The sequence below is a fragment of the Otolemur garnettii genome, unplaced genomic scaffold, assembly GCF_000181295.1.
Source record: "Otolemur garnettii isolate 467f Iridium unplaced genomic scaffold, OtoGar3 scaffold00021, whole genome shotgun sequence".
In the NCBI taxonomy this organism is placed as follows: domain Eukaryota; kingdom Metazoa; phylum Chordata; class Mammalia; order Primates; family Galagidae; genus Otolemur; species Otolemur garnettii.
Window position 1 is genome coordinate 16,655,582 of NW_003852416.1, and position 13,831 is coordinate 16,669,412.

Sequence of the window (13,831 nt, forward strand, 5' to 3'; positions counted from 1 at the left end):
TATTTTAGGATTTATAGCATATATGGTTATAATACATATGACAGAGAAGCAAGGAAGAATAAAATTTCTATATTTTTCAGGAATTAGTATTAATCTGAAGTCGATGATACTAAATAAAGATGCATATTGCAATCCTTACATTGCAATCCCTAAAAAAAGATGCCTAAACATTTCGTTTCAAAATTAAGAGTTTTGTTTGTTTGTTTGTTTTGAGACAGGGTCTCCCTTTGGTACTCAGGCAAGAGTATAATGGCATCTTCACAACTCACTGCAACCTCAAACTCCTGGATTCTCTTTTTCTTCTTCTTTTTTTGAGACAGGGTCTCAAGCTGTCACTCTGGGTAGAGTACTATGGTGTCATAGCTCACAGCAACCTCTAACTCTTGGGCTCAAGTGATCTTCTTACCTCAGTTTTTCTGTTTTTAGTAGAGACAGGGTCTGGCTTTTTGCTCAGGCTGGTCTTGAACCCATGAGCTCAAGCTATCTACCTGCCTTGGCCTCCCAGAGTGCTAGGATTATAGGCATGAGCCACCGTGCCCTGACCAAACTCCTAGATTCAAGTGATCCTCCTGCCCCAGCCTCTTAAGTAGCTGGGACTAGGCTCAACGCCCATAGCTCAGTGGCTAGGGTGCTGGCCACATACACAGGGGCTGGTGGGTTCAAACTTGGCCCAGGCCTGCTAAACAACAATTACAATTGCAACCAAAAAAATAACCAGGCATTGTGGCGGGCTCCTGTAGTCCCAGCTACTTGAGAGACTGAGGCAAGAGAATCACTTAAGCCCACGAGTTTGAGGTTGCTGTGAGCTGTGATGCCATAGCACTCTACCCAGGGCGACATAATGAAACTCTGTCTCAAAAAACAAACAAAAAAAGAAAGTAAATATAAATCCAGCCATGTCAACAATTACATTAAATATGAATAATTTAAATACCCCAATGAGCCACACATGGTGGCTTGTTCCTGTAGTCCCAGCTATTCCGGGGCTGGAGGAAACCCCTGGAAACGAGGAGTTCAATACCAACCTGGGCAATACAGCAAGACTTCCTCTCTAAAAAAGTTTTAAAAATAAAAAATGAATATCCCAATCAAAATGCAGAGATTATCAGACTGGATAAAAAGGGAAGAACCAACTATTTGCTATCTACAAGAAGATTAGATTCAAAACACCAATAGTTTGAAAGTACAAGTTTGGAAAAAGATGGACCGTTTAAACAGTAGTCATTAAAGGACTCCAGTGGTTACAATAACTTCAGAGAGAAGATTTTAAAACAAGAAATATTATTAGAGGCAAAGAGGAACATTTCATAACAGTAAGAATCAATACATCTGGAAGATGTAACAATTAGAAATACATGTGCATTGAACAACTAAGATCAAAATACATGAAGTGAAACTGACACCTATCTCAGAGATAACTGGCGTGAAGGAGGAGGGGCAAAGTTACTCTCTCTGCATCACTCCAACTCACATCACCCACTTCATGCCGCCAAGTTACACGGCATTACCATGAGATGCTCTAGTTGTGTTTACTTGTTTGAGTGTCTCTTTTCCTTCTGTAAACCCAGAATAGAGCACTTTTTTTCTGCATGCCCAGCACATGTAGGACAGTTGTGAATGGCATCCTGGGCAGAAGGGGAGGAGGAGAAGAGAGCATGGCATATTCTAGGAACTGTAAGTTGTTTCAAATATCTTCAGTTCCCTGAGATGTTTGTTAGGGTTTGGTGCTCAGACCTTTACACACTCTGCTCCTATATTGGATATTCTCAATGAACTTTCAGTTCATTTATTACTTGACCAGACATTCATCAATGTTTTGAGGAAGTGTTTCTCTGAACAGTGCTGGAGAGCTGCTGGCCCAAGTGTACAGTGGCTATGATGAGGGGTTGGGGCACAATGAGCCCGGAGAGGGAGGTGGTGTCTAAGCCAGGGGAACCTGGTATGAAATGCTAAGGAATTTGAACTTCATTCTGCAGACCACATACAGCTATCGAAAGAGTTTAGACAGGGAGTAAAATCATCTAATTTGCATTTTATTAGGTTCCTCTTGGCAGCAGAATAGACTATGAGTTGGAAGAAGGCCAGGCTAAGGGCAGAGGAACTAGTTGGAAGGTGATGTTAGTAATCCAGGCAATATATGATGAAAGCTCAGACCAGTGGTTCTCAACCTGTGGGTCCCCTTTAGGGGTCAAACAACCCTTTCACAGGGGTCGCCTAAGACCATCCTGCATATCAGATATTTACATCACGATTCATAACAGTAGCAAAATTACAGTTATGAAGTAGCAATGAAAATAATTTTGTGGTTGGGGGGCACCACAACATGAGGAACTGTATTAAAGGGTCACAGCATTAGGAAGGTTGAGAACCAATGGCCTAGAGACTAAGGTGAGGGGAATAGGAACAGGGAGGAGAACCTAAATTAAGAAAACATCTTTAGGCTGGGTGTGGTGGCTCACACCTGTAATCCTAGCACTCTGGAAGGCCAAGGTGGGTGGATTGCTTGAGCTCAGGAGTTAGAGACCAGCCTCAGCAAGAGTGAGACCCCATCTCTACTAAAAATAGAAAAACTACATAGACGCTGTGGCAGGCACCTATAGTCCCAGCTACTTGGGAGGCTGAGGCAAGAGGAGGATCACTTGGCCTAAGAATTTGAGTTTGCTGTGAGCTATAATGCCATGGCACTTTACCTAGGGTGACAGAGCGAAACTCCGCTCCCCTGCCAAAAGAAAGATATTTAGAAAGCGGAATTGACAGGTGTGAATGACTAACAGCACCTCGGGGTGAGAGAGAGGGAAGTGTTCTTAAAACTTTCCAGTTTCTGACTTAGACAATCAGCAGGTGATGGTGACATTCATCCTGATAAGGAAGAGAAGGGTAGAACTGTAGGGAATTGACCTTAGGGTACCTGGGAGAGTCCAGTTGGAAATTCATATGGGGAACTCAGGACGGAGTTCTGGGCCAGATGTAAGGAATTAAGAGTCACTGGAATAGTAGTTTTCTTGAAGTCATAGGTTTGGATGACGCCACTCAGAGAGAAGCGAAGATTGAATCTTGAGGAATGTTAACATGTAAGAAATAAACAGTAGAAAAAAAACACTAAGAAAGAAACAGCACTAGAAGGAAAACCAAAAGGACCACCTGAGGAAGCCAAGGTAGGATAGAGAGAGGATATGATCAGATCAACATCAAATGCTAGAGAATCAGAAAAATAGCTGAAGATTGGTAAGGAAAGGAAGTACCCATCGCATTTGAGAATCTGAATCTCCTAAGGTAATTGCGAGTCTTCAGAGAGCATTGTCAGTGACACAGGGGACTGGGTGAAGAGCAAGGGGAGCTAAATGATGGTGGCTTGAATTAGACAACCGCTGTAAGGAAGTGTGGATAGAGGAGGCTCAGGATTTATCCAAGGAGCTTAGCTTTGAAAGAGAGGAAGAAAGTAAGCCAGAGGGCAGTAGTAGTTAAAAGGGCCTAGGTTTTTAGAGAGACTTTTTTTTTTTTATTTCGTTGTAGGTTTTTGTTTGTTTGTTTGTTTGTTTTTTGGGAGGGGGTGTTTTGTTTTGTTTTTGAGACAGTCTCTCTCTTGAGTGCAGTAGCTCAGTATTAGAGTGCATCATAGCTCACCGCAGCCTCCAACTCCTATGCTCAAATGATCCCCCTGCCTTAGCCTTCCAGGTAGCTGAGACTGCAGACACCTACCACAATGTCTAGCTAATTTTTTCTATTTTTTGTACAGACAGGGTCATGCTCCTGCTCAGGCTGGTCTCAAACTCCTGACCTCAAACAATCCTCTAGCCTCAGCCTCCTAAAGTGCTAGGATTACAGGCATGAGCCACCATACCTGGCCTGAAAGCTGGATGACATTTGAAGAGAGTAGGAGAGCGTGCTTGTGGCCCAAAGGGAAGCCAGAAAAACAGGGTGGGTAACTTCATAGAGGGTTGAACAAAGTTGTTGAGGAGGCAGGAGGACAAATGATGTAGGCAAGGCCCACTTCCACAGGCCCAGCAATCTTTTCTTTCTCTAGGTTCATTAACTGGTGAATAGCCCTGAGACAGGGCTATTTTTAGGATAGATTCAGTAAATTGAATTATTGTATATTTTTGTTTTCCTTACCATAGTATGTTACTTGTGACAAGTATGCCTACAATTTTTTAACTCATTAAATCATTCTTCTGATCAGTAATTAACAATACCCTGTTGCTTACAGGGAATAAAAGTAGAAGGTACTTCAAGTCCTTCAGAACCTAGCTAAAGTCTTGGTCTTCAGCCAGTTTCCACTGGAGCCGCCCTCTTCAGCCAGGCTGCTGTGTGGGCTTGCCAGTGAACAAGAAGTGCTTACCTTGCTGCCTTTGCCCTGCTCCCACTCATCACAATATCATCCCCCTGGTTACATGTAGGGAGACTAGAAATAAACTCTCAATCTGTCATGGCCTAGAGATCCTTTTTTTTTTTCTGAGACAGAATCTCATTTTGTTGCCCTTGGTAGAGTGCTGTGGCATCACAGCTCACAGGAACCTCAAACTCTTGGGCTTAAGCGATTCTCTTGCCTCAGTCTCCCAAGTAGCTGGCTGGGACTACAGGCATCCATCACAATGCCTGGCTATTTTTTTGTTGCAGTTGTCATTGTTATTTACCTGGCCAGGGCCGGGTTCCAACCTGCCAGCCTCAGTGTATGTGGCTGGCGCCCTAGCCACTGAGCGACAGGTGTTAAGCCTTCTTCTTCTTTTTTTTTTAGAGACAAGGTTTTCATCTGACGCAGGCTGGTCTCCAAGCTGTGAGCTCAGGCAATCCACCTACCTCAGTCTCCCAGAGTGCCGGGATTACAGGCATGAGCCACTGCTGCCTACAAGGTCCTTTCTGCCTTGCTCTCCAACCGCTGCTGCACTGTCTCTTAGATTCCTTGAATAGGGAAGTACTTTGTTGCCTCCAGACAATGGTCCTTGCTTTAACTGATGATTGGAATGTTCTGTCCTCAGCAATTTGTAGGGTGGCTGCTACCTACCCTTCAGGTCTCAGCCTGAATGTCACTTCATCTCATCTGATGAAAGCAGATCCATACAAAGTAGATCCCACACCCCATTTTGAATGATCATAAACAAGTCTTTTCTTTCAAAGCACTGAGAACAATCTGTATTCATTTTACTTATTTATTCATTTACTTATTTATTGTCCTTCTCCTCTCCCCCAATAGAATGGACGCTCCATGAGGGCCGGAACCCCATCGCTCTTATCTAGTACAGTGCTTTAAAAATACGCTTCTTGAATGAATGAATGAGCAGCTTCTTCATAGTGTCAAAGCCCAGCTTAAATCCCACCTCCATAGTGGATGCAAATAATAGCTTATATGTATCGAATGCTTAGTTCCAGTGGTTATATATGTTACCTCACTTAACAAGGCCCCTCCATTTACCTCCTGTAACTCATATGGTAGTTATTAATATTATACAGGTCACTCATGCTGTATTTAGTCACAATCTAGTCTCTTGCTTTGTTATTTAATATATTACATGCTTCATTCTTTGTCCTCCAGATATAATTAGTGCCACCCCAGAGGCAGTGCCAAAGCACACAGAGAGATCTCCAGGTTTGCTGAGTCATTTGTAGGTGTCCCTACCAGTGTTATAACATTAACATAATTAGGATGTTGATAAGTTGATTTTATTATGTCAGATAAACACCATCACACTTTAATTAAAGCAGTGAAAACAGATTTTATTCAATAACTATTGACAGTAGGTTGAAGAACTGAGGTCCCTGCAGATTTGTAGAGAGGTAACTAGACTTTTTAAATCGAAAATGAGGAGTAGGGACTGGGGAGGAATGGCTGGGGCTTAAGCTGAGTCTGAGAAGTGAAAAATTATAAAAAGTGGGAGGAGGTTGGTCCATGTGAAACCACCTAGGTTCACCAACTGGTACACACTGAAGTTAGGTTCCTATCCTCCTACGGAGCCTGGGAGACAGGGGCCCTGTGTTCAGGTGTTGGCTGGAACAAACAGTGCATTCTTTTGGTAGGTTTAAATTTTCTTAGACAGGCACTTTCTTGGGGAATAGGGTCATCCTAGGAATGTGGCCTTGAGCTATTGAAAACTGCTTAGTACCCACATAAGAGAAAAAGTTAAATCAATTCAAGATGGCGGATGGGGAACGAGGGAACAGGGAGGGGGAGGATGGAGGAGATGGGGGTTACAGTGGATAGCACACTTCTTGGGAGGGGGACACAATTATAAGAGGGGCTTTACCTAAAAAATGCAAATGATGTAATCTAATTCTTTGTACCTGAACCAATTAAAAAAAAAGAAGAAGAAAGAAAGAAAGAAAGGAAAAAAAAAAACTACATTAGTGTTTGTTCTAGTCTTTGTAGGCCAAGGTTAAACCCTAATTGAGAAGAGGGCTCAAAGGAACTTGATCTATGTTTGGTCAAAGAGAAAATCTTTGTCAACAATAAACTTCAGGCAGAAAATCTAACCCAAATTGCAAGTACATAAACTCCATTATACCTGTAAAGATGTCAAATATGTTTAAAGCAAGATAGTTTGAGCTTTGAGATATGAGATATCTACTCATACCTCAAATTCCCTCATTTTTCAGAATTTGTTAAGATTTCAACTTTCTAGAAATGATTGTGTCTTCATCAAAAATGCCTGAAAACCCAATTTACCATGTTTCCCACTGAGAAGCCATAAAAACGAGTTCCTAGCATTGTTAAATGTTGAGTTTTGAAGTATGTACTTTACAGTGTTGCCGAATCCCAAACTGAGAAGCCCTCATTCAGTGTTGGTAAAGATGTAAGGAGTTCCTCCCTCCAGGTCCAGGCAGTGGTTTGGTAAACTTGGAATCTACAGTTATGGAAACTGAAGGGAAGAGGATCCTCCCCCACTCCTCCAGATGCTTCTGCAGTCTGGAAATTCCGTTCTAATCTTCCCTTCAGTTTCCATAACTGTAGATGTTGGGTTCACATCAAAAGGAATACCCCTAGACTCCAAAGAGTCCTCCCTTTGTTGTAAAAGATGACACCAGGGCAGTCTACTATTCTTACACCACCTGGGTGTGGTCCTCCCCAAGGGCTCTTATATCCAGCACTCTACCCCTGAGAGCCATGAGCGTCATTCCTGAAATCATCTCAGGCTCTGAGTACACCCAGTAGTGATTTTCTTCTTGGGGTCCGCCCTGAACCAGATGTGTAGTCAGGAAAATGTCACTCAACCTGTCTCTCCCCATCTGACAGGTCAGCAGGAAGCACCTCTCCCGCTGGGTGTGCTTCCTTGATGACAGTCTGCCTCCTATAAGAGCAGATATCTTTTCTTGATTAAATCTTAAGTGATACAGACTCAACTGTTTATTGCAGTAGTATGTGAGCAATGCTGTACTTTACCAAGGACTCTGTTTTTTAGCTTCTTCAGTGGCCAGGAAGGTAATTAAATGCCGTGGTTTTAATGACACATTTTCCATTCCAGCTGCTTAAAGTTCCTTCTCTGATAAATAGTTTAGCAATTATCTCTTTAGCTACCACTTGACTCCCCCAGAATGGCCTGCCTGGGTGACCTGTACTCCTCCTGCCATTTTCCAGAGTTTATCTATAAATTAGGGAGAATTCTTGCCATTTGGGATAATGTCTCTACATAGCTTCTTTATGGGAATGGATCAGTGGCTATCTTTTTTCACTTTAAATTAGGACTGCTGGAAACTAAACACCATCAAGGTGGCCATGACTTACATAAAAGCCAGCTTTTCAAAGTTCTTAAGTATACAACTTACCTATTTATAGACCCAGTAAGAGGGAAGCAGACAAAATGTATTGTCATGATTTCGCAGGGCTAGTGCCTGGCAGAGTCAAGACCTCATATTTACTCAAGGGCTCAAATTTAGATACTGACATTATCTCCAAGTGAAACTGTAGAGTCCCAATGCATGTGTGTCTGCAGATCATTTACCAGCTGTAAATAAACATTTAAAATATGCCACAATGCAACTGCCCTTTTCATACTGCCTTATTTTTTTGTTTAACATATCAGGAACCAGAACAAAACCAAAAATACTTTGATCCTGTCCCAATATCTTGTACATCCTGGATTAGGGTCCTGTCACCAGCAGGGAATGGGGTGAAAAGGTGACTTGGAAGGCAAGGTTTGAGCAGCTGCAATTTCAGAGCCAATTCCGAGGTCTCCTCAACTTGAACGGAGCCCCGCCAGACCCAGAAGGACGCCCAGCAGCCCCAAGGCCACCTGGAGCAGAAGCGGGGGGCGGGGCCGCAGGCGGCCCCAAACAGGGCGGGGTCTCGGTGGGTGGGTGGAGTCTCTGGAGGACTGGGGCGGAGCCTCGGCGAAGCGCATCCGCAGGAAGGAAAAGGCCAGGCGGGGAGACTCTGGTTGGTCCCGGCTGGGGGCGGTGCCGGGGCGCGGGACCCACCGGAACTCCGAAGGCGACAGCTGCCACTGCTCCGGCGCCGGAAGGACTGGAGCTGGAGCTAGGAGCGGCGGGAAGGGCCCGGAGGTGGCCCGTTTTTTTTTTGTTTCCTTTTTCATTTTTCTGGCTTCATCCTGAAAAGTGGAAGGTTTAGGGGTTGAGGGACACTCGGACGCACCTCCTGTGCCCCAGCACGTGCGTGGCCACGAAGGTGTTCATTCCTCCCCGCACCTCAGTGGTTTCAGGGTACGCCTGTGTGGACGTATCTCCTAAAAGTGAAAAAGTTGGTCCTTGGGGACAAGGAGAATAGTGAGAGAGACATAGGGTCCTAACACAAGGAACGCCTCTCCACACCTCGTGGCGTGGCGTTAGATTGGGCCCTGGACCCCTGGGTCTACCCTTCCCAGTGTCTGGACTCCCATTTGGGAGGGGTTTCAAGGCCATTTCCATTTCACCCACGTTAAACACCGTGCATTCTAATTTTTGTGTCCTTCATCTAGATCCTTGACTCAGTGGTGCAGAACCTTTCAGGGTCGGTTGGAAGCCACAACCCAGCCTCTTGATGCAGTCTGAATCCAGCCAGTGTGAAGAGGAGACCCCTTCCCTGTTATGGGGTTTGGATCCTGTGTTTCTAGCCTTTGCAAAACTCTACATCAGGGATATCTTGGACTTGAAGGAGTCCCGCCAGGTGCCAGGTATGTGGCTGGCCAGCCTGATGGATGCCCTGGGCTGCATCTGTACCCTCACCCCATCCCCAAAGTTGCAGAAAGCTGGGATTAGGAGCTTTCAGGAGATCCTTTAGGCTTTGAAAGTGACGCAGCCCGGGACCTTCAAATGAGTTCATTTTCTTTGTAAGATTAAAAACAGTTTAAATTTTTTTTTTTAATAGGTGTTTGGGGGAGTAAACTCTGTAATGAGAATGTTTTTTACCTGCATTTAAAGTCTTTCATATTTAAAACTGTTCAGGTTTGTTTGTTTCAACCTTCTCTGAGTGGAGAGATCACTGGACCTGGCATTCCTAGGCTTGGCTCCTTTTTGCTAACTCTGCCACTTAACCTGGCCTGTGCATGTGATTCACCTTCTGTGAAGCTGCACCTACGACTCACCTGTAAGGCTTAGCTTTTTTCTTTGCAAAAATGGACCTTAACCATGCTTGATTTTCTTGTAGGGGTTTGCTTTGTTTTGAATCAGTCAGAATCAAACTGTTATAAACTCCCTGAGAAGGAAATCATCTGCCTGTTCACCTGTGTGTAATCCCAGGGCTTAGAACAGTGCTTGGCATGTAGTGAGCCCTTAAGAAATAGCAGGTGGAGCAACAAGGCATTATAAATGTAAAGTTTGAAAGATTTTTTTTTTGAGACAGAGTCTCACTGGGCTAGAGGGCAGTGGTGTTATCATAGCTCACAGCAACCTCAAACTTCTGGGGTCAAGGGATCCCCCTGCCTCAGCCTCCAGAGTAGCTGGTACTATAGGCATACACTACCATGCAGGGCTAATTTTTCTTTCTTTTTTTTTCTTGGGCAAACACAGTCGTGATAATTTTTCTATTTTTAGTAGAGACCAGATTTTGTTCTTGCTCAGGCTGGTCTGGAACTCCTGAGGCCAAGGGAATCCTCTGCCCCAGCCTCCCAGAGTGGTAGGATTACAGGCCTGAGCCATGCCCAGACAAAATAATTTTTCTTATTAGAGTACTGGTTATCATACCTAAAAATATAATAAATTCAATTTAGGATAGATTTAAATAATTCACATAGCTGTGGTTGGATCATCACATGTTTACTGTGCTAGTTGAGTTGTGAAGTTTGGCTAAACTCTTTTTGTTATTTTGAGTGAGACTTTCCACTGAAGGACCTTCTGAATAGCAAGCTATGACTCAGAAGTAGTCAGGAATCTCGAGTGTCCACATTTTTAATGAGATGAGGTTTTATGTATTTTTCAGTTCTGTGTACAAATGCATTTGGATGACCTTACACTATAGCCTTTTGTGCAGATTTTTCACCACACCTTTATTTCCTGATTATTGTTGGAAATGGTCTGTTTTTCTCCTCCTTTTGGAAGGCAGCCAGCTTCCCCCACAGTTTTCCATTTTCCAGAACAGTCTGCTATTTTTTATCATTCATCTCCTCAGGAAGAAATTAATTCACACCAAATGCCAGTCTTGCTTACACATCTTCTGTGTGTGAGCACGCAAGTATCAGGGACATGGTAGGGTTTTGACTCTTCCTATGGGTGAGGGACTCTATGATGTATAAAAAACAAACCAAAGGCTGGGCACGGTGGCTCATGCCTGTAATCCTAGCAATCTGGGAGGCCAAAGCAGGTGGATTGCTTGAGCTCACGAGTTTGAGACCAGCCTAAGAAAAATCAACGTCCCCCACCCCTATCTCTACTAAAAATAGAAAAACTGAGGCAAGAGGATTGCTTAAGCCCTAGTTGGAGGTTGCTGTACACTGACGCCACTGCACGACAGCTTGAGACTGTCTTAAAAAAAAAACAAGGAAAATGGGTACCAGTGATCTTTGCTCTATAACTGATGAGAATGTTTTCAATGTGTCTTTTAAAATGTAAACTCATGGGCTCTGTGCCTGTGGCTCAAGCGGTTAAGACGCCAGCCACATGCACCTGAGCTGGTAGGTTTGAATCCAACCCAGGCCTGCCAAACAACAATGACAGTTGCAACCAAAAAATAGCTGTGCGTTGTGGCAGGCACTGGTGGTAGTCCCAGCTACTTGGGAGGTGGAGGCAGGAGAATCGCTTGAGCCCAGGAGTTGAAGGTTGCTGTGAGCTGTTATGTCACAGCACTCTACCCAGGGCAACAGCTTGAGGCTCTGTCTCAAAAAAAGAAAAAAAAGACTCATGGTTGAAGCAGATATCAACCATAATTTTACAGATTGATACCACGCTGTCCTGAGGGGTGGGGAATTCTACTAGTGTAGGCTTTTGTTTTGTTGTTGTGTTTGGTTTGGTTAGATTTGCCATAAATCAAAACCTTTTGACTGCATGAAATTTAGGATTACTTAAATGGCAGAGAATTTCTGAAACATGATAACAAAGGTTAATCCCCCAAAATGTTAAAATATGAAACAAATATGTTGTGTAATAAAGAATTTGGCCTTTGCCCTTGGCTCCTTCAAGACCACCTCTAAATTATAGTTTCTTGGGTGATAGGAGTATTTTCACTGTTTATTGTGGCTCATTGAACCACACCTGAGTTTATGCTAATGAACTGTCTCATGGTGGGAGCACTAGTTTTAGGAGGGGGAATAGAGGATGGGGGTGGGATGAGGAGGAGCTTTCCACACCTAAATGATCAACTATCTGATTAAACTATCTGATCAACTATCTGGGGTTTTGAGCCCCTCTGACCCATTCATTGGGAGGGGAGAGGGGCTAGATAGAGGGTAAGTTCAGTCATGTGGTCAGTGATTCAGTTAGTCATGCCTACATTATGAGACCCCAGTAGAAACTATGGACAGTGGGGTCAGATGAGCTTCTTGGGTTGGTAATTATACATTGATGTTAGAGGGTGATGTGTCTTGAGGGCACAGAAGCTTTTTAACTCTCCCAGACCTTGCCCTATGTTTCTCTTCATTTGGCTGGGTCTGATTTGCACTCTTTATTTATAAAACCATAATCATAAGTATAGCCGCTTCCTGAGTTCTTTGAGTCATTTTAGCAAATTATCAAACCTGAAGGAGTCTTGGGAACACTCAGATTTGTTTGTCTGAGGACCCTCACAAATCTTGGGGCTGGTGACAAGTGACCTTACTGAAGTGAGGGCAGACTTGTGGGGGACTATGCCCTAAGCTTGTGAAATTTGACCTAACTCTTGGTAGTTTGTGGCAGAATTGCACTGTAAAAGGATTACAAGATGTCAATTCCCCTAAATATGAATTTAGGGTAAATTAATAAAAAATATTGACAAATTTGACTTTCCTGGTGGTAGTGTTTAGGTTTTTGTGGGGTTTTTTTTCATTTAACAAAAACCAATTTATTTTTAATAATAGTTCACAATATACAGAAGCAGAAAGTGGTCTTCATTGTTTTAAACTGCCCTATCCATGTTAAACTTTAACAATGTGTTAAATAGTAGTGAAACTTGTATTTAAGTCAGCTTATAAGATTGGGCACAGTGGCTCACACCTGTAATCCTAGCACTCTGGGAGGCTGAGGCAGGTGGATCGCTTGAGCTTGGGAGTTCTAGACCAGCCTGAGCAAGAGCCAAACCCATCTCTAAAAATAGCAGGGCATTGTGGTAGGCACCTAGTAGTCTCAGCTACTCAGGAGGCTGAGGCAAGAGGGTCACTTGAGCCTAAGAGTTTGAGGTTGCTATGAGCTATGATACCATGGGTGACAAAGTGAGAGTCTGTCTCAAAAAAAAAAATCAGCTTATAATACTTACACCCATCATTGTAGTGGGTACAATGAAGTGGCAATAATATATTTATAAGAATTATATTAAATATGGGAGGCACCTGTGGCTCAGTGAGTAGGGTGCTGGCCCCATATACCGAAAGTGGTGGGTTCAAACCCAGCCCTGGCCAAACTGCAACAAAAAAAAAGCCGGGCGTTGTGGCAGGCACCTGTAGTCCTAGCTACTTGGGAGGCTGAGGCAAGAGAATCGCCTAAGCCCAGGAGTTGGAGGTTGCTGTGAGCTGTTTGATTCCATGGTACTCTAAGAAGAAGAATTATATTAAATACATACATATTTGAAAAATAGTAAGCATTTTAATGCTATCAAGCTTATATATGAGCAATTATTATGATATTGATTAAATAACAGTTAATGTAAAAACAGATCAAAATTACTTTGTAAGAGAGAAATCAGGCAACTGTCTAGAGGTAGTTGGATATGTCCAGGATCGGCTGCTTGAAAGCTGAATCAGGATGCCTGTGACCACAGATCCCTGAGCCATCACAGGTTGGTCCTCCTCCTGGGGACCTGATGGTCCTTGGGATCCTCTGTTCTGTTGGCCTCCAGGCTGCATGTGGAACCACAGGAAGAAAAGGGCCCCTTGGGAAAGGCTGGAACATGAGCTCTGTATTATGTGGAATTTGTCTGTTGTGATCATTTTCTTAGCTCTTTGCGCGTTCTCTCGTTTGGTAGAGTTGCCATCCTACTTTCTTCAGCTCTCTTCTCATGGAAGGGCTCTCACTCTGATAGAAGAAAGTGGTTCTATTCTCATCCTTTTTTCCATGTTATCTTCTTGTAGAGCCTGTGCATCCGATACATGAGTTCATGTTTCTCTAAACTTTGAGAGGTTTCCTCTGTATTTCTAAGCAGCATATCTCCTCTTTGGTTGATTTTTCTCTGAGTTTTTTTTTGGTTTTTTTTGTTTTTTTGTTTTTGACGGAGCCTCAAGGTATCCCCCTGGGTAGAGTGCCATGGCATCACGCTCACAGCAACCTCCAACTCCTGGGCTCAAGC

The 13,831-nt window shown here is 43.5% G+C and overlaps 1 protein-coding gene across 3 annotated transcripts in view; it reads left to right on the top strand.

The window, feature by feature from the left end:
- The first annotated feature begins 8,476 nt into the window (after window positions 1-8,476).
- Window positions 8,477-13,831, top strand: part of STN1 (STN1, CST complex subunit) — a 43,758-nt gene continuing 38,403 nt past the window's right edge. For 2 of the 3 annotated variants that reach the window (XM_012803525.2, XM_023511780.1), the window contains exons 1-2: window positions 8,477-8,649; window positions 8,904-9,098. In XM_012803525.2, coding sequence (XP_012658979.1) covers window positions 8,966-9,098 — 133 coding nt within the window. In that variant the 5' untranslated portion in view covers window positions 8,477-8,649; window positions 8,904-8,965. Of the gene's footprint in view, window positions 9,099-13,831 lie in introns of all 3 variants that reach the window. The other variant, XM_023511781.1, reaches the window with a different exon arrangement.